At 39.5% G+C, this 21,488-nt stretch overlaps 1 protein-coding gene across 1 annotated transcript; it reads right to left on the bottom strand.

Moving 5' to 3' along the window:
* Positions 1-726: 726 nt before the first annotated feature.
* On the bottom strand, positions 727-21,215 carry RAB32 (RAB32, member RAS oncogene family). The gene is made up of 3 exons (XM_065680510.1): positions 20,769-21,215; positions 4,686-4,963; positions 727-2,320 (listed from the first exon to the last, which is right to left on the bottom strand). Exons 1-3 carry the CDS (start codon positions 20,995-20,997, stop codon positions 2,171-2,173), a joined length of 657 nt encoding a protein of 218 aa, XP_065536582.1. The 5' UTR covers positions 20,998-21,215; the 3' UTR covers positions 727-2,170.
* Between the last annotated feature and the right edge of the window lie 273 nt (positions 21,216-21,488).

Genomic DNA, 21,488 nt, shown 5'->3' with positions numbered 1-21,488 from the left:
CAATTTTACTCAAATTTTTCCATCTCAAAAATGTCCTTTAAACATAGGGACTAAGAAGTCAAGTACTTGCTCATTTAAGACTGACATATTTCAGATTGCAAGAGATAATGAAATAAAATAACATGGGGCCTCTGTTCATCTGATTGAGATGAACTATCACTTTATATATATATCCTGTACATGTAAAACAAATGATGTTTGACACTTTTTGCTCACTTCCTAGCCTGAAGTTACACTGGGTCTGTCTAAACTTACACATATCTTTGCAAATCAAAGTTTTTCAGTTTATTAGGCAAGGGCTTCATGACTAGTCTGACTTAAGCACTTTGCCATAAACTACAGTCTTGGTCTCTTCTACCACGTAGATGCTCCCATCCCCTTCCTCAGGCTAAAGTACCAGTCTTTTCTTATAGTATTCACTTTCTGGCTGTATCAGATTTCCTGATCCATCCCAGTCTCGAACAGTAATGCTCCCTCCAAGGAACAGGAGCAAAAACACTCTGTAGCACGAAGGCAGACTAGCTATCTATGAAAGCTCATCTGAATTTTCTGATGATCCTAAGCCAATTAAAACCAGTTTTAGCTTTTACCACAGTAAGGCTTGGCATTTTAAGATAAGCCTTTTGCATACAAACTACTAGGTGACAAAGTTGTTTCCAAATGTGAATGAAAGCATTCGTGTATAGGGTGAAGATTTATGTTCTCAAAAGCAAACAACGACATACCCAAGATGCCCAAATATATTTATTTTTCTCTTAAAAACTACATTACTCTTTAGAAAAAAAGGAAAAAAAAAATATGACAGTCTAAGAAATCTCAGCACAGATTAAAGTAAACCCAATTTGGCACATACTTCATGCTGATGTTTAAGAAAACATCAGCATCATCAGACAAAGCAAGATAAGACTTCTGAAGTCAGTAGCAATGAGGTACCAGGACAGAAGAAACCCTTAAAATAAAGGGGAGTTCCAAAGACTTTCAACCAAGTACAGCCAGAATTCCAGAATGTATTTAAGAACTGTGAAATCTCTCTATAATCCTTTTGATCTTCATTTGTTGCTAAAAATACATGAGTTATAACAAGGAAACAGAAGCATCTCAGTATACCAAGTTACAAACTGGTAAACCAGTTCACCAGCTCCAACTAGTCAGAAGAGTGCAGTACTGTTCTAAAATTGAAGAAGATAGAGCTTGGGGTGTGGGGGAAAGGGTTTGATAGGCTGTCAAGAACCAGTTAAGCTATTTCCTTCAAGACGTCTCTCCTTTCTCATAGTATTCAGAAGTACGAAGACAAAGGAAGAAGCAGCAAGTTCATTATCACAGAACAGTAAGATACTTACTTTTTGCACTCTTGGTAAAGCTTCCAGTGTTAATGAAAAAGTTACTGGATGTTTATTTCTGGATGTGCATATAGGTGAGACTACTATAACTATGTGCCAAAAGTTCAACTGTAGCCATTAATGTGTTTCATATGTAAAGTATTAGGTGAAATATTCTGCCTTATATGGCCAGACATGTATTTTTGTTAGTATCTCTATAACCATGCCTTTCCCTTGTTAAATACCATCCTTTACAGATCTTGTTCTTACTCAGTGGTAAAAGCCACCTACCTCACTCGGTCCTAGTGAACACACTAACATACCTCCCATCTGTCATTGGCCCCTTCAATATTTCTGGGATGTCTCAATCCAGGAGAACTAGCAATGAGACAGATTCTCATGGAGGGGGATAATAAATAGGGACATATGTGTAGGTGAGAAGGCTGAAGTGGGACATTAGTGGTGAGAAAGGAAAAGTTTACTTTAAAGGTGCAAGTTCAGCTAAAACCATGACAAGTGAGTCCTATTCGGAATGTAGCATACATCCTAGAAGGAAATTAGACACAGAATGATGCCTTTGTTCATTTTTAGGAGTGTAAACACTACCTTATTTTCTCAGGTAAGAAGACATTAATAAGATTTAAATTTAGCAACTCAAGCAAGTGGAGTGATAACTCCCAAGATACACAGTTTCATGCAAAACAAGAATATGTAAACACCCACAAGAATCACCTATTTAGGTAATACCAGACAGCCCATATGAATTGTCACAATGCAGCACCATAGCAGCAGTCTGATTTAAGAAACAGTCTTGCTGCTTGTCCCATCACATTTACTGAACAGTGGTATCATTAGCAGCACTGTGATTTACTCTCTGCTTTCAATGGGTCTAGGTCCAGTTTTGGTTTCCCCACATCATTCTCTTCATTGGGAAAGGTTTTGTAGTTGGTAAGGATGTTTTCCACCAAGAATCGAGCAGCTTCATCTATGTTGATGTTGTCCTAAAAATGTTGAAAGCAAACAAGTGATTTTTTTGAAATAGTGACACATTTCTATTAGAAGCTGGCCAAATATAAAAACTCTTCTATAGTCTCATCAGCATGACAGAAACAGCTTAGATGCATCAGGTCACTGCTCATACACTTGCTTTTTGAAAAAAGTCACCAAAAGGTTTGAGACATTCACCCATATAATTAATAGGACACTTCAAGTCTAATTCAACAGGCAGTCAGGGATAACTGTCACCTGGATTTATAAGACTCAAAATGCCAAAATGCATTTCTGCATTAGGAAAGATAATAGACAATCAGACTGCTCATAGTAGCATTCAACCTTTGGGGGCCTTTTTCTGCTTCTGCTGCAGTTTAGATGCACTTATTTATGTAAAAGGACTTTATCCACCTGAAAATCCCAGCTAAATCAGCATACCTCTTCTAGCCACATGTGCATATTTTGAACAGTACCTTCACAATATACACTTTTCTTTAGAGTGTATACAGGATAGCCCTATTAAATACATCACTAGGTATCTCAGTTACTGAGAGGCCAAGCTAGCCAGTGCAAAGGGGCCTTTGGCCACAGCTTTGATTTGGCTGGGCCACCATGGCTCACTACAGGGCTACCATGTTTGGAATTGATTCAATTACAAACAAAACACCACCCCAGAACACTCTTCTCTTTACAGACTCTACATGAGCAAGGCTTGATCAGGAGAACATTTGACATGTTACTAGTGCACTTCACAAGCTTGTTGTCAGCCACAAGCTGCTTTTAGGCAGTTTGCGGAGAGATGCCTTCCTGTTCTCGGACAGGAGGATGACTTTCCTCATTCTGGTGTGAGGATGTTAATATTTCCATGCATATTTACACTCTCTGCAATTCTTTTGCCTTAATATTCTACCTAATCTGTAGAGAGCGGGACCTGTATTACTGATGACTAGACTGAAGATTCAAGTATCATTTCCAGCAGAAAGGCAAATACATATTATCAAGATATTTAAGTGGGCAGGAATTTAAAACCATAAACTGATTTGGTATGCTTGGAAAACAAGAAAGGTGTCCTGATTTTTAGCTAAGCTGTTTCGACTACACCTCTTCAGAGTCCTATCAAGTCAAATCATAACTGAATTAGGACTAATATTGTCTGGACTTTTCTCCACACCAAGAACCTTGTTTGACATTGTCATGTCTTAAATGCCACCTAAAATACAAGCTGTCATTACACTTCCACATTAGGTTTAGTCCCTGTGCTACTTACATTTATTTTTAACCCACACTGAAGTTCATACATAGCAGTGTTATGGACAGGTGAAGCTCCAGGGAACATATGACCCAAAGCAGAATCTTGGTATTCTTTGAGTACTAGGAACCTTACAATTGGATGTTTTAGTAATAGGTGTGTGTGGAATTTGGGAATAATTTATACAAGTGCAAACAAATGATTAGCTAATTTAACTAATTGTCACTGTGTTTTCATCCTTATTTTACAGTGATCCAGGAGAGGCTTATTACTTTATTTCCTGCATTATTCTTCCAGACTTCTTACTTTTCATGAGTTGTCTAAGCATCATTTTGTGCCAGTTCATCAGCAGCAGTTAAAGGAAGTAGGCCAGCCAAGGAAAGAGGGATTTTGAGGTTTAGCTTTCCATATAAATGAGTTATCAGCCAAATCAATAATTAGGTCTGTCAGCCACATTGTTTTCATACAGAGAGACCTTTCATTTTAAGAATCTGAGTTTTAAGTAACTGTTGAATTTCATTTCCAGCTAAGCTACTGCAACCTCATCTGTGCATTAACCAAATCTGTAGAATAAAAGTGTACAATATATGAAGTTACTAACAGTTCTGCTTGAATAAAGCAGCTATCTTAACCTGAGTTACTATACAGAGCAGTTTTTCTCCAGTTTAGCCCTGACACTGCCTCATAAAACAGAAAGTGCTTTAGTGACATCATTGTCCAGGTAGGTAGTACCAAGTGAGCAAATTGTTCACTTCTAGCCTTACCACTTCCTACAATGCAACAGTGAAGACAGAAGCTGTAATTTAAAAACCTGCACCTAAAGATTACTTATCTTTGACAGTAATATTAACATCTAAAGAAAAACTCTGATCCTGATGCATGCAAGATGAAAAAAATTAACAAACTCAGTTAATCAAGGTTTCCAGTTCGTTTTAAGGTTCTCTGAATTTAAGACATAGTTCTAATCTAAACCAAATATGTCACAAGCCTGCACACCACTGCCAACTTTTCCTGAACACTGGAGACTTAGCTATCACTTGCTATACTTGATAATTTTATTTCCTATATGATTATATTCATCCATTATTACACCAACACTTAGAGTTAAAACATTTACTTATGCTCACCTTGGCAGATGTTTCAAACCATCCAACAAAGCCACCTTCTCTGCAGAATTGGTCCATTTGAGAAAGATTCTGGCTGCCATCTTTCTTCTGGTCACACTTGTTTGCAAGAAGAACAACAGGAATGGGGCTGCCATTGGGAAGTAGTACTTTACTGTCCAAATCATGCTTCCATTTTAGAACAGCCTCAAACGTAGACCCTCTTGTAACATCAAAGACCACAAAAGCACCAACTGCCTCTTTGTAGTATACTCTGGTCATATTTCCAAAGCGCTCCTGGCCTGAAAAAGAGGGCAGTGACAGAATATATTTAAGCATGAACTGTAGTGAGTATAAACTGACTATACCAGGTTAGTACATACAAGTCTGGGATTCGTGTCTAGTCACTTAGTCCATAGAACTGCTATTTGTATCCTAAGTAAGCTCACTGTAACAGCTATTATGTATATTACGCATATGACAAGTCAGATGCTAAGAGCAGTTTGCAACCCCAACTAATACTTTGGATTTATTTTTTTTTTTTTACAACCTATTGAAGTGTTCTTTGAGAAGTAGTGCCTAAAGAAGAAAACCACTACCAGTACAGCTATAAACAAATCATTCTTTCATCAAAAAAAGTTCTGCAATCTTTAGATATAACTCTATAGTTACTTCAACTAGAAACTTGAGCCAACTCAGAGCCTTTTTCTGAAGTGCGAGTAACAAAGGTTTCTACAAGCTCCAAGACTAACAGCCTTCAAACCATCCTCTAAAGGATTCACCTGTATTATAGATTTTTCTTTATGGACAAGCTCAAAGGCAGCTAGTTTAACAGTTCTAGCTAAATGTGGACTATCTGGAATAACGTGCAACTATAGGAACTCCACAGCAATCCCAGAATTTGAAACAAGATTATCAGAATAGAATATATTTATTCACAACAAAAATCCAGAAGAAAACCAATGGTTAGTGAGCATAGTAAACTAAAAAAGCCTTTTCTTAAGTACAACTATTGCAGTCAATATTCTTGAAATGTAGAATTAGAGTGCCAGTTCAGTTGTTACTCTGTTCAGAAGGTCAGACCATCATGCTCTGTTTGTATTTGAGCACGCACAGCAGTGACAAGTGCTAGCACGTTGTTTGGAGAGTTCAGGCTACCAGAATAGCTTTCCGCTTTGTTCAGAAGTCTTCACTGGGAGCAGTCATCCCTGCACTTTATAATTTAGTTTTACAGTGTATCATCACTTCAGCTTTTAATGCTTAGGCCATTTTAGTAAAAGTTTTAATTGGAAACATAGTTGTTCTCTGTTTATAAACACTGAAGTCTGCCTTTGATTAGCAAGGACAAACATTTACAAGAAGTGGGTATTAACTTCTCAGAGCCAAGAATTCATTAGGTGAAGGAACTCGACAAGGAATCCTGTTCAACAGCATGCCTCATTTCAACTTCAGTACTTCAGTGTACACATTAGCTCATTCCCTATAGACATTTTCAGAAAAGGCTGACTAAGCAGCTGTTAGAATTGCCTGAAAGCAGCAGCAGTGATGTTCCAGAGAATTATAAACCTGACTTTATTTCTGTCTGTTCAGCTTTAAAGAATGATGCTGCACAAATCAGCATCACTAGCTCGCATATTCTAAGGAGCAGAAATTATACATTAGTTTCTTCACTACCAGCTCATTATCCTCTGTGTGATAACAAGCAACATGCAAGAGGAAAGTTCTTCCCTCCATATTCTCAGTTCAAAATTTGCAGTAACATTTATGCCATGGACTCTTAGCCAAACAAACCAGGCACCAAGCCTGTATCTCTGTGACTATGTCACTGGAAGAGATATTGCTGGTATGTGTCTCCTAGACAGTGTACACAGAACCTGTATGCAAGTAACTCACATGGTCTCTTTATGCCTTTCTAGGCTAGATTCTTAAGCCTAAAAGGTGGTTTTGGCCTGCACTGAACTAAACTATACTTTGTACTCTATAGCAGTCACTTAGAAAGCATGGGCTTCAGCTGTCAAAAATTATTTGTTATTTCTAGCTGGTTTTGTGATAAAATTCAATTTTTGCTCTTATGAGGTTTAGATTTTGACACATATTAATACATATTGTTCAGTAATTTAAATTTGGATGAAAGTAGACAACTGATGTGCGTATCAGTGTGAAAACTTATCTTATTAAATTTAAGCTTTACATTAAGAGGATCTTACGCCCCTTAGCCCTAAAAAAGCAAGTTCAACACCTTTCTAGTGTTAGTTAATGCCTTTTAACTGGTCAAAGGCAGCACTCGTACTAGAGCGTCCTTTCCTACAGTAGCCCAGGCTCCAAAACAGTTTATTACAGAGCTACTTTCACTTCTAGAATTAACCACCACTAACAATAAGCCTGACCCACATACTTGCTTACAACTGCTCTTCTGTTCGATCTGGAGGCCTAAGGAAGAAGGTTACATTCTTTCTATTTCATAGAAAGAAGACAGAAGCAGTAACACATGGCTTGCCTAGGAGGTAAGTTAATTTTGTTGTAAAAGGTATATGGCATGAGACAGGAAGAGAATTCAGTATACACTGAGTAGACTTTTACAGTTCTATTATTACTGACAATGCACATACTGAACTTCTTATAGGGAATGCAGAGCATTCTAGACAGCCTTTTGAAAATTTAACAGGACTTTCATGCAAAGCTTTAGCAAGTGCTCTTCTTGCAAGAACACCCACACAGAAAAGGCAAACTGCACAACTAGGATTCTGAACATCATTCTGTATTTGTTATTAAAACTAAATGACTCAATTTTTGCCATGTTCAGTTCAACCAGGGATTTGTCATTCCCTTTTCTATGTCTAGCAAGTTTTTGCTCTAATCATTTCACCATGTGTGAGAATAGTGTTGAGCAGTGCAAAAAGTGGAACACACCCACAGAAGGGAAGAAAGACAAAAAGTGATCAGATGAAACTAGACTTAAAAACTCTAGTGTGCATAATCATGGAAGGAAGAGGACAGGACGATAGCTACTTGCTTACTACAACAGTATGGAAAGGATATTATAGATTAATCACACTGGTAGTTCTAGTGCCTTGACTTACACCTGAAGGTACCACCAAGGTATACTTTCCCTGTGTTTTAGGGGTTCAGGTGTAGATGAGGAGCTAAGCTACAAGGCAGTCACAAGGATCAGAGGTTTTGCTTAGGGGTATGGAAGTGCTGCATGCAATGTCAAGTTCTGCATTCTCTAACCACAAAGTTTTCACATATAAATGACTCAGCACATATTGCCACCATATTTTCCAGTAATTGCAACAACATTAAATGAAATACTTGCATAATGTGATGCATCACGAACTAATACAGTTCCCTACAGCATAGCAAGCATTAAATTTAGTTTAAAACTGTATGAGAGCTTGGGAACTATTTGTTTAAGAATAAACTTGCCAGTTTACATTGTAACAGGGGTAAGCTGTAAGCTAAAAACTACACAAAAAAAAATTATAGCCAGGTCCGACATAAGAAGCTTTGTCATTGTCCTTCACTGTGAAATACAAGTTATCATTGTAAGATTCAGACAGTGCCAACCTTGCCTTCAAGTACATTTTAAGAAGAGTTTCTACATCAATCTTTGCCAGTGTAAAGAATAACAAGAGTCTTACTTATCACAGCAGTATGACCTATTGGGCAGTTTCTGCTTTTACTTGGCTAGAGATACCCTATACTCCTACCATTATTTCTGCTCTTAACTCCTCCTATGTGGTGGGAATTGAGAGTAGAAAATGCAAGTTAAAGGTACAAATGACTGATGGATATGCATGATACCGAGTTTTTGTCAGGGTTCCTTCTCCTAGGCTACTTATTATACCTAGATGTCTTAATATGTAGTTTATATGAACTAACAAAGACTTACTCAAGGAGAGTAAAGTGGCCTAGCTAGCTTTCCAAGCTATACTTTTTTTTGTGCCGCAAAGGTGAATTTTGGTTTACCTCTGTCAATACCAACAACACAGAAAGTGTTCCCCTACCTTGTAAAAATCTAAGCTTAGTTTTGTCTGAAACCACAGAAATTAGAATTGTGTTAGCTGCATTTAAACCCTCAACATCTCATCAGGAGTACTGATGAGATGTTGTGTTCTGAAATTAGAGTTGTGTTAGCTGCATTTAAACCCTCAGCATCTCATCAAGAGTACTGATGGACAACTGGACAAAGTTCCTGTTTTGCAGAAGAGAGTAACAGTTCTGGCATCCTCCAAAATTGCATTATTAACAAGGAAGAAAAAGATGACTAAGGTTCATAAAAGCCCAACAACTGTAAGAATGATGGAACAATAGTGTCTTTCATTGAAGTAACATAAGTTCAAGTAATCTTTGACAGGCTAATCAACTTAATGGGTGGTCAGAGCTCAAAAGTTGATTTTACTAAGTTTTGCAGTTCCACGTCAAATAATCTTTAACTACATATGTATAGTCTAGACTACAGTCCCCCAAAAGTCAGTGCACAACTAGCTGAAGAATTTTACTCCAAAGTTATTTGCTGCTAACTGGAAGACCAATGCAATGGAGTTTTGCAGTTTTTTCCTGGACCAGATAATACAGAGTTGTCAAGAATGTGATAAACAGCAAAGTCCTCTGTTTGTGAATAAAGCCAAGCAACTCTTGCCAACAGTGTCCTTCAAAATGCTGAAACTCAAGAGTTCAGTTAGTTTAAAAGGAAAAGTTCAACCTATAAAGCCAAGCCAAAAGGACTTCCCAGAAATACTGCAGCAGTGAAGAAAATGATCAAGAGGCTTAGTGAATCAAGTGAGTTCAAAACGTATAGACGTAGCATCCTGCTAGCACGTTTCAGTTACTCTGTTTTTCCGTCAACAGCTACTACACACTGCAGTGAACTCAGGTATCACAGGATGCTTATTAAGCTATAGTGAATGGTTGTAATAAATCAGTTTTAGTCTGGGAATACTTGAACATTCTCTTTCCATTGTGAGAAGGGTTCTCAGATCAACTATTTACTATTTACCATGACCACTAATAGTCACTTAGTCATGCCAAAAATTCAAGGAGGGTCATTAGTGACAGTCAGATTAACTGCCAACACCATGGCTCTGAAGTCCTTGCTATCAACTACTCTGACCTTATTGGACACACAATGTGCAAGCACAGGGCCACTATTTAGGCTTCAGTGCCAAACTCTACATGTTAGTTGTTCCAGACAATTTCAAGCACCATGGGATTTTGGAGCTTTTATTCAACCTAGACAGGAACAACAGTAAGCAAAACCCCTTTTTTCCAGTCTTAATTCTGCCACAGGAAGGCCTAACTTAACAAGCACTCTCCTCCCTGCTCCAGTTGTGCTGTTTTACAAAAGATTTTTCTCCAGCTCCCTGAATTTCTTGGGTTAGGCTTTCACATATTAACATCAAGGAACTTCTGAATGGCAGCTCCTTATATGTAATTACAGCTCTCAGTAAAGTTCATGTCATTCTGTATGGTAGAGTTAAGCTTAAGCAGCATCCAAAATGGGTGGGCATGCAGCCCAATCCTCCAAGTTATAACTACTGTCACTTTCAAAACTCACCTAATTCCTTTAGGAGCCACAGGAAAGAACAGACTACAGTTTGGATGCCTGTTGGCCCTGATTAGCCTGGTGGAGGTTTGGCACAACCTATCAAATATCCAGAATTGCCCTGAGGATGCATCTCCCAGTTCTCCAGACATCTAATGTACATTTTCGCACTCCCAGGGTCAGGTGCAAACTGACTGAGGCTCCTTTTTAGACAGATATGAGTATGTTGCTGGCAAGCTACCACTGCTGACGGCATTCTCTCCTCTCCCCAAACCAGCACAGCTTGTCCCAGAACTGTCTTACCCAATTAGGTCGAATCTGTTATTCAGCAGGAAGTAGGTTAGCCAAACCACTATCAACATTACAGGACATGCTGAAGTGTGTCTACCTGCTTTTTCACATGGATAGCAGCCTTAGATTGAGTAGACAGACTCAGATTGTCAGTACTTGATAGCTCTCCACTCCTCACTCTCACGCATATAAGCTATTAGTGCAAGTTGCCAAGTGTTTAAACCACAGAGGTGTTAAACTATACTAGCACCCCTAGCAGATACTAGGAACCTCGAGTTTAAAGAGCTACATCTAGTCTTTTACTTTCCACCACTGTGAAAGTGACATTTGATATCTGTGGTTCTGGTGACAAACACCATAAGGTTAAAAAGCAAGAACTACAGGAATATATCTTCCTGTATTAAACAGTACTAGAAACACTTTTACCGACTTCAGCTCTTAGTTTCTAACAGACAAAAGCACCCTGAAAAGATTTAAGTGAATTGCTAGAGTCCTTTCTTGCTAAGGGTGGTGTGGAAAATTTGACCACTGGATGGACCTCTTCCCAACAATAACTGTCCCAAATCCTTCACAAAAACAGACTTCAGGTTAAAGGTAGCCAGCCTGTTAATCCCTGTTCAATTTACCCACACTTTACCTTAAAAGATAACCTTTGATCCTCTGGTTATGTCTGCATTAGGAAGTTGCAGAGAGCTGTTGAAGCAGTTCTGTTGAATGAGACTGCGTCAGAGGCCTGCCATCCACAGTATACTCCATATACAGTATATGTGAGAGACTGTAGTCATTGAAAAGCCACTGAAAAATATCAGTTCAGATGCAGCAGTATTTTGATTGTTTAGATCGTAGTGTTTTCATGTGTTCTTAGAGGTCACTACTTCATTCTGAAACCATAGGAAGCAGTTTGCTCTAAAAGTTCCTTGCACAACACAGCAAGTTAGTAACCTAATAATTTGTTAGCTACCCAAATTTTTAAAATCTATGACGAGGCCTGCCATTCACTGTTTGCTATCACTATACTTTATTGTAAAGCAGGACAGTCCTGTTCACTACTAGTGAAAAAACAAGAGCACCGAGGTGCAAGAAGAAACGTTCCATCAGGAGGACTGCCCTTACCTATAATCCCAGAAAATGGAAAAAGCACACCATTATCTTTCACAAAGATATAAAACTTTCCTCAAACAACTGCACAGCTTTCACAGGGAATTTTACAGCAAAACTTATAAAACTTTTTATTGCTGCCTGTAACCTTGGGCTAACCTAATGGTTTAAGATTGCCCAAACTGACTTCAACAACTTACTATCTTGTCTAAGAACTTTAAAGGCAATACTCCGCACTTATGGTTCAACAGGCTTTGTCCTGCATTGAATGTATTCTATGTACAACACCCATGTTTGTATAAGAAAAGTTTCAACTGCTTTGCTTGCATCTTTACTAAACAGAAAATTAAAGTCTCTGACCAAGCACTAGATTTCCATCCCCATAAAAGTAGAGTTCAACCACACTAAATGACTTCTGCTTCTAAATGCAGCATGTATTGAAAAACCCTCCTTTCGTTAGTATTTAGAAAGAGTTGACATAGTCCAATTAGAGCCAGGAGCAACATGAACAGTACTTCCTATCTTGTTTTAACTAGACCCAAACAAGTCATCTACCAGAGTTAACCTATTTCATGCTTGACACCCTCTAATCCATCTCCTTTGGTGTGCTGACATGCAGCCAGAAGTGTACAGTGTACTCAACAGTGATGCTGTATGGCACTACAGCATTTCACAGCATACAGGAGAACAATTCTGAAGTCAGTCTGTCTCAAGAACAACTTTATTACAAGACTGAAAAAATGTTAATCTCCAAAATGGTCAATGTGTCATGGCACATTTCGTGTGATCGGAATTTTGTATCAAATACCTGCCACCCTACCCAGCACTCTAGCCTGGGAGCAATTAAAGAACAAGTTCCCATAAGCTGTTTGCAGTGACACTCAGAGGCTACATTTTACCTTATTATTTGAAAAGCTACTAAAATCCGTACAATAAGGAATATTCATTTTCATTTGCTGCTAATCTAGAAGCCACTGCTACTGAGTTTGCTACACTTTCTCTGAACTGAGTTAAGATATTTATTTCTAAACAAGCTCCATAAACCCCTGAAGTTTCATCATTTTTCAAAGCATAATCTTACCACAACCCCATTTACCTTGGTTCTATGTCCCCATAGCCAAAGGAAAACTTTCAATATGTAACATTCTACCACAGGTAGCTGGAAAAGCATGCTGTGCTTTGTAGTGACTGCTTATGGCTGGTCTTGTTAGCTTTAACATACGCAAGAATTTCACAAGAGCTATTCCCATGCTTTCCCAGGAAAATATAAAGAGAAATTCCCTTACTGTAAATCACTTCCTTCTGATGTGGCATATCACTCTTCACAAGTTCTGAAGTGAGTATTTAGAGGTAAGAGTTTACAACACACTGCAAAAGCAAGGCAATACTTACCACTGGAGTTCAAGGAAGGTATTTCCAACAGTTATGAGACTACTAATGGAAAGAGTCTTACTTTATACAGCATGCTGAAGCCTTTTTTGGAACCAGGCAGCTAAGATTATTTTCTTTCCTGCATTCCATAAGACGGGTATTCCTTTGAGAACAACCCCTTTAACAGCACTTGCCAGCTCCAATTGTACTCGTGTATACATGCTTCAGTGACACCCTGTCCCAGTGCACGTATAAAGAAAAACAAACCAGTAAGAGCCAAAGTAGAGATGTAAATAAGGTGAAGACACCAAGAGTCTGAAGCCACAACACTGACAGAAGCAAAGTTGATGATAAAGGTCAATGTATGTTCATTTAAACTCCATAAATTTAAAGTGTATGGAGTGAATAGATATAATATAGACAATATTTAATATTGTGTATATCAATGTCTCTGAAGGGTAATGCACCTGACTTGTCAAACCAGCTTAATTTCTGACTACTTGAGTCAGTCTTACATGAAAGGCAAGAATTTTGCCAATACTTGCCTCAAAAAATCTTACGATCAATATAAGTTAGTGATTTGTGCAAAGATTTCTAGATTGTTTTATAATCTGACCCCAAAATTAATTATGACATGCAATATATACTATTTTGACTCCTGTCTGCTGTACTGCACATAAAAACTTAAGAATCATTTCCCTTTAAGGTAGCTTCTCCCTACCCATTTGGTGGATACCCATCCATTCTTTATTCTCTGCATCAGAGTGCTAGGGAAGAATTTATACTGCTGTCGTGTAAAAAGCATAAAGTTTGAGCAACCACTAGATAGGATATGAACCTTACATATTTGGCTGAAGCTCCATCTATTCCATAGTAATTAGAAGCTCAAGCACTAAGTGCATTTCCATTGTTTGCAGAAATTAAGAGTATCCACAAGATCAATATAGCAAGCTTTCTTTTAAGCCTGTACTAGATCAGGTGGTCTTCTAAGATCACATCTTTAGTCCCATTTCCTGTAGGACACCTAGGAAAACCTACAGAGAAATTCTAAGCTTATTTCCAAGACACAAAGAACATGTGTCTCAAGTCTACCATTTAACTGAACAGTCCCATCTTGCATCAAAGTTACCATATCCAACTGCCTTACAACACCAACTTCAAGACAGTAACATTTCCTATGTGCTTATGGAATTCCACCAGCATACAGGCTTTAAGAAGTTCAGTTCATAATACAGTACATTGAGTTGCTATATAATACAGCATGAAGCATAAAAACCTTCATCAATATGAATGGTGTACCCCACTAGTAAGTACCCCACTAGAAAGATAAGGAAATTGCTTCATCAACGAGACCAATAACCATACCTGGCTTGATAGGATTTCATAAGAAATTACTTAAGCAGAATAAATCCCCAAAAGAAAGCATGTTGATGTCCAGGGCCTACATCCAGAGAGGTCTAAGGGCTGGAGAGACACCAATACAAAACAAGCTTAACATGTTCAGCACTCATTTGGATACTTAGCTGGAGAGCTCCAAGCACAGAAAATCATTCTGAACTGAAACATCATAACTAATTTGGCAGTTCCACAAGAGTCACAAGAAGGGACACCCACAGATTTCCCACAGAAGGGTGGTTTGTAGAAGGAAACATGCAGTACTCTTTCAATTCTGTTTCTTGCATCTACTGCTCCAAATAAAATATTTAAAGTATTTCAAAATGAGCAGAACTTCTCCTTTCCTCTTCACACTTTATCTGCTAGTTTCACATGTTTCCAGACAACATCATCAAGTAATTTTCCTCACATGAGATTTACACTTAAATGTATATGAACAGGAAGCATTCAGAAATCAGTCACAGGTCTTTCAAATCTTTATCATCAGTCTGGAGACTTAATCAAAGTGACTGGGAGTTTCCTGACCTACCTCAGCTGTTTAGCAGAATGATAATGCTCCCATCTCCACATGAAGGCAGCTGCTGCTGGAACCTCCATCACTATAATCTCAAATAAGGTTTCTAAAAAAGCTCAGAACTGGAGTTCTGCACCCATTTCTGATGTGGTTATTCATGCATATATTTTTCACTCATTAGGTATCATTATAACACTGTGTCCTGGGTTCAGCTGTAGCAGCCATTTTTCTCCTTCTTAGTAGCTGGTGCAGTGCTGTGTTTTTGACTTTCAGCCTGGGAACAGCGCTGATAACACCTATGTTTTTAGTTGTTGCTCAGTAATGTTTACCCTGACCAAGGACTTAGTCTCATGCTCTGCCAATAAGAAGGTACACAGGAAGCTTGGAGGAAGCAGAGACAGGACACCTGACCCAAACTAGCCAAAAGGTGTATTGCATACCCCAGCACATCATGCCCAGTATAGAAACTGAGGGGAGTTACGCAGAAGGGCTAGATCACTGCTTGGGTCAGGCTGGGTATAGGTCGGCAGGTGTTGAGCTGTTGTATTCTCTTCCCTTGTCATTTCCCTCATCATTATTATTATTGGTGGTAGCAGCAGGGGTTTTGTGTTATACCTTAGTTACTGGGCTGTTCTTATCTCAACCCGTGGGACTTGCATTCTTTCCATTCTCCTCCACATCCCTCTGGGAGCAGAGGGAGGAAGAAGCAAGGGGGAGTGAGTGAACAGCTATGTGGTTCTGAATTACAAGCTAGGCCTAAACAAACCCAACACAGTGAGAAAAAAACACAGCTGGAGGCAGATTATGCTTGGATTGTCTTGCCTCCACCCTATGCTCACTTGTACTAGACACAGAGCAAAGCAATTTTTATGTTGTTTCTTTGTAGGAGTTGCCATTCTAATCCCTATATTGAGCTTCAAGATCTGTTGTGGGTAAGGACAAGTTGTTACAAGAATATCTAAATACTACTATGTCTAAGCTCTCCATACTTAGGAGAGACTCCTCTAAAAAGCAATTAAAGCGCATGTCTCTATGGCACAGCTCTATGTATGTATATATAGGTAATGAAGGAAGTTTTCAGGTTGTCCCATGTAGACTTTCAGGGATGCATTAACACTGGTTAAGGCTTTCTTTAGATCTCATTTAAAAGAATAAGATAAGTCCATAACACAAGAAACAAGTTAATGACCTGGTACATAGAAGCAACTTGACAGTCTTCTGAAATGCCAGTAGCACGAATGTAGACAGAAAGACTGTAATATTCTTTTGCTTGAAACTATAAGGTTTTTCACATAGAAGTACACTTTCTCACATACTGGAACAGCCTGAATGCCTTTGAAACTCAGCTACCAGTATACGTTAAGAGTTCATAGATATGTTCCACATAAGGTGCCTAGCTACCAAGCACTTCAGCTTTCTACAGGAGATACATCGTATTCCATTGGGACAGAAAATGTTATTGGGTGCAGCACTCTTGATTATGTAAGTAAGAAGGCTTGCATTTTGCCTTCATTGTCTTGCTTTGCAAGTGCTCCTTTCAGTCTAAGGTTTTTTTTCTCTGACATGAAGCAAGTTTCAGAATGTCCTCCTTTTCCCACACCCATTGCTTCCTGTACTCACTTTCTCATGTCTTCCTATAGATGACAGCAAGTTAACTTCTCAAAGAAATTAAAAGTTTAACATCTACTCATATCTAAAACTTATTTGTCTTCATAGAAATGATGGGTTATTCCAGCTCTTCTTCAACTTAGTATTTGAGCAAAATACTTCATCTGATATCTCCATTCTCTTGGGGACTGGTATTTACTTTTAACAACTTAGAGTTCAGATCTGCTCAAGGAGACAGATAAGAGTTTAGTAACCAATTTGCATGCTACAAATCTTATCATTCAGTTCCTAAATGCTTGTGTAGAGCATGCAGAGCTTATGTAGAATACCAAAGAACAACCATTCCTCTTCTGTTCTGCCAATTTCATAGCCACATTCCTCCAGCTAAAGCATTACTTCAACTTTTATAAACACTTTTACAAAGAAATTCTGCATAGTTCATACAGAATCACTCAGAGCTTTAAAAACAAATTTGTCTACTAGCTGTCATTAGTGACATTCTTGAAGAGAAGCCAAACTTAGGTAGTCATCTATGACTTTTACCACCCCTGCCCTCCAGCAAACTTCAGGTTCATACAGGCTGGTCTGAATGACAGTGATAGTCAACATGATCATAAAGGAGCAGCTAAGACTACTCATTTGATGGTCTTGTTAGATCAAAACTTTATGATGCAGAAAATCCTTTAAGTGTTCTTACAATTTTGACTGAGTTTCATCAACATGCTACATTCACCTCCTACACTAAGTTGTGGTCAGTGCAGTATACTCACTCGCTAAAACAGCCTGCTTGTCAAACAGGAATCTCTAGTGTACTGAAATAAACTTTAAAAGTACTTCCCTATCATTAAGATTCCTTTGTTTTGTATCTCTTCACCACAATGACTCACTCCTTTCTCTTATTTATTTTACCAGTTATTCATGTCCTTCGATCAAGGGGGTTAACCTGGTTCTAACACTTTCAGACTGTATCCAGGAAGAGGTTTATCATAACTCTGCATGTCAAGATAAGAAACAAGAATAATACCTAAGGGCGCTAACGTTTAGAAGTCTTGCTCCTGTATGAACATGCGTGTAATCTGTTCATTTTCTTTCAGAATACTTCATGCTGTAACCAAGACCATTTGACAATGACTGATCAATCCTGTTCCCAAGCTTCTTTATCTCCATTACTCAAGAAGCTACAAACTGTCTAAAAATTAAAATGCCCAAGTATTTCTGGAATACACAAGTCTAACCTTCACCTTTCATTGTTTACACCCCCTCCCCTTTGATTCTGCTGCAGGAATCTGTATTACAGTGTACCTTACAACAAGGCTATCTCCCACGGCGGTGGGGGGGGGGGGAGGTTTGGGAAGAAAAGCAAGGCAGTGTAACACTGTCACGTTCTATTTGATAGAATTATCTAATCACTAAAAAAACCTCAGCGCAAGAAATTTAAGTTACTCAGGAACCTGCTGCATTGCTATACACAGCACAACATTCACCATTTTGGCTACAACCACACCAGAAGTCAGCACAGTATCTACATTATAATCTTTAGCTGATGACTGAACTACATAGCTAGTTCTTACCATTAATTTAGCTACAGAACCTTAGACTGCAGCACCCAGCTGTTTCAGAAAAGTTTTTTTATTATGAACTGCTAAGTACAAGCTTTATCTTGTAAAAAATAATTTGGTTTACTACTCTTAAGGGTTAGACTTTAATTCAGAAGCCTTTTAAGACACACCAAAACCAATTCAGCATGCCAGAGCTACACTGCCTGTAAGTAAGTCACATGTAACGATACTTACCATAATGTGTGGATTTCCTGGAGAGATCTAAAGCTGTTTGTCTGCATACATCAGCAGATGAAATTATCTACATGAGCTGCTGAAAGCCAGAAAACAGTTGGGCTGGTGAATTAAAAGGGAATGACTATCACATGCTCACATACTTTGTTACACACTTAAATAAAGTGCTTTAGGAAACATGTGCTATGACTATATAAAAGCCAGCTTCAACCTGGTTCTGTAAGTAATAATTTCCATGTAGATCTGTTAACATCCTCAGGTACTTAGAAATATTCATGAATATAGACAAACAGCTGCAGAACACATACCCAGGTCAAGGACTTAATGCCACGATCTTAAAACTGCAAACCTTTAAGGATACTAAAGTCCCCTTTATTTTAATGATTAACACTTAACTGAAATGTAAAGTTCTATAGGAGTCTAAACTGTTACTGTCACACTGGCTAAGCACAGCCCAATTGAACACTAGGACTACGATTACATCTCTTTTTGGCCTTGTCTTTCAAGCAGGGGACACAGAATAGCCTGAAATACCAGATTCAAAATAAGAGTTTGGACTGCAAATTGCAAACCAGTTGCATTTTTCTTTTTTATTTTTAGTAGGGAAAAACTAGTCAGGAATTTCATACAGAATTACACCACATAGTAAAATACAAAAAAAAACATTTCAGCAACAGGAAAAAATTTAATTCTTCAATCTTTCAATATTAGCACAAGCCTCCAGGGATTTATCAGCAGCTCTTAACTCACTCTTCACTTTGCAGTGTCCAAAGTACACTAAAGGCAGTAAGAGAGTGAAAAATACCATCTTCTAGATCTGAAATTAATGCATGGCTATATTGATAGGACTTCCCATAATGTAAATAGGTCTGTCCAAACTTTATTACAAATTACAGCTAAGTTTCTACCTAGCCTGTTCGAACAGATTGCTTTGGTAAAGCCTACCCCAGTCTCAGAAACCAAGGGCTGGGGAGAAGTTAAACACAAGTGTGGCAGCCTCCCAAACCCCAGAATCCTGACAGTCTCCTTTCTTCAACCTTTGGAACTCCCAACCTGCTAAAATACATCCAGAGCATTATGGCAGCTTGCACCAATACTGTTAATTGATTTACAGAAGTTAAAACTGATTCATAAAAGTTACACACAAGAAAAGAAAGCTTGCCAAAACTTTACTTGCTCTCCAAAAGAGCAATTACAAAATATTTTAGTTTACCCTACAGGTCAGCAGCAGAAAGATCTTTGGTATGTTCTAGCATACGGTAGTGAGAAGCAGGCTTTTTAGTCTGAAGAATCATACCTGAAGTATTTTGAGACAACCTTTAGAGCAGGAAGGCCAGAAGCTAATGTTCAACTGATCTATCACAGGATTACAGCAACTCTGTTACAGTTCCTCTTTACTGAGCTTCCACTTTGTAAAGCCTATAGTTCATGGAAACAGTAACTACCAGTTGTTATCCTAGTGCCTTCCAGCAATGTAAATTTCAACACCAGCATTTGAAATAAAGCCTACTTTTTCATATCTGAGGAGATATCCAGAACATGGTGGAGAGGGATGAAGACAGCTGCAGGTTAATACATGGGCTGCACACCAAACTAGAAATGCAGTATTGGCTTGAGATGATTAAGGATTTAAAGTGACAGGTTTCTTACAAAGCCACAGCAGAACAGAATTTGGTCTGTCATTTAACAGCACAGCATAAGCAAAGTTAACCAGGATAGGTATATAGTTGGAATCTTTAAAACAAAGGGGTTAAAGAACAATTTTGACTCATACATAGCAAAGGAATGATGGGCAGTTTGGACAAATTAACAGGACTTTTTTGCTTCCATGTGCTCAAAGTATATTTTTGATACACAAACCCATGATTCCCATGTAGAGCTAAGTATACAAGTCCCCTTCCCTCACTCCACGTTGCAAGGACACAAGTTACTTTTACATTAAGTAGCTGATGCCAAACATGTAAAGTTTGAGCATACGTTCTCTGAGAACAATTTTATCTGTTTGAGTTACCTTTAGCCTGTAAAGCATGCTTACTAAACATAACCTACTTGGAAAAGACCTTTATTTTTTCTGGAAGTGTTACAGAACCATAGCCATGAATGAATTTAAGCAGCCAGTCATAACCAAGGCCATAAGCCCACAGGCACATAGGTCAGGAGAAGCAATAGAAGCAGGAAGAGTGAGCGAGGAGCCACAGAGCCAAGAAGTAGAGCAAAGCAGGTTTTTGAGGACTGCTTTAAGACTCTAGAGCACACACAGCGTATAAAAAGTCAAAAACCTTCACTCTCACATCGAGACCTCTCTCTACTTATGCCTCAAACGCAGACAAAAAGGGTTGCAGGTAATAGGGGTAAGGAGACGACCAAGACGACAGGCTTCACAGTCAAAATATCCTTTCCTCCGCAGGGACCAAGCCCCGGGTCGCTAGGTTTCACAGGCCTCTGACCGCCGGGGCTCAACCTGCAGGGACAAGCCGGGCCCCGGCCCTTACCTGCTATATCCCAGAGCTGCAGCCGCACCAGGGTCTTGCTGTCCCAGTTGATGACTTTGAGCGCAAAATCCACCCCTATAGTGGCCCGGTAGTGCTGGGAGAAGAGCTGGTGCACGTAGCGCTTGATAATGCTGGTTTTACCCACGCCCAGCTCCCCGATCACCAGCACTTTGAAGAGATGCTCCCTACACTCCGGCACGCCGGAGCCCGCTCCTTCCCCGCCAGCCATCCTCGGCCCTCCCTCGGGGCCCGGCGGGGAAGCCGGACTGCCGAGGCCGCGACTCTCCCCCCTCTCGACTTTCCCAACCGGCAACTTTCCTCCAACTTTCCCCAGCCGGCTCCCCGCTGGGCCGGCCCACGGAAGCCGGAGCAGGAGGGAGGGAGGGGAAAAGGGGAAGGAGGGAAAGAAAACCCCCACAACCACCTGACTGCAGTCACAGGACGCGGAAACTCCGCGGCCTTATAAAAGGCCGGGGGAGGGCAGCGGGGAGGGGCAGAGGGAGGGACCCGACCCGCTCCGCTCCGGGGAGTTGGAAGGGGAGGGCGGGATGGAGGGCTTTGGGTGCCCGAGTTCGGGTTAGGCTATTTTGTTCTCCGTGGGCTGCGGGGAGCAGGCTGTAGCGGGAGATGAGCCTCAAAAGGGGGCTCACACCGGTGAAGTTCCAGCTCCCTACCGGTGGCATCCTCTGCCCGCTGTTACTGGTAGTGGATGCCCAGTCT

This window comes from Lathamus discolor, chromosome 5 (assembly GCF_037157495.1).
Source record: "Lathamus discolor isolate bLatDis1 chromosome 5, bLatDis1.hap1, whole genome shotgun sequence".
Lineage (NCBI taxonomy): Eukaryota > Metazoa > Chordata > Aves > Psittaciformes > Psittacidae > Lathamus > Lathamus discolor.
The sequence above is the reverse complement of the archived record's forward strand: the minus strand, read 5'-3'. Positions and strand labels throughout refer to the sequence as shown.

Excerpts from the sequence above, each read along its gene's own strand:
- RAB32 (XM_065680510.1), bottom strand. The coding sequence starts at position 20,997 with ATGGCTGGCGGGGAAGGAGCGGGCTCCGGCGTGCCGGAGTGTAGGGAG. Across the intron at positions 4,964-20,768 it reads GCAGCTCTGGGATATAGCAG|GCCAGGAGCGCTTTGGAAAT; the intron begins GTAAGGGCCGGG and ends CCTCTTTTTCAG. Across the intron at positions 2,321-4,685 it reads GGTTTGAAACATCTGCCAAG|GACAACATCAACATAGATGA; the intron begins GTGAGCATAAGT and ends CAACATTTTTAG.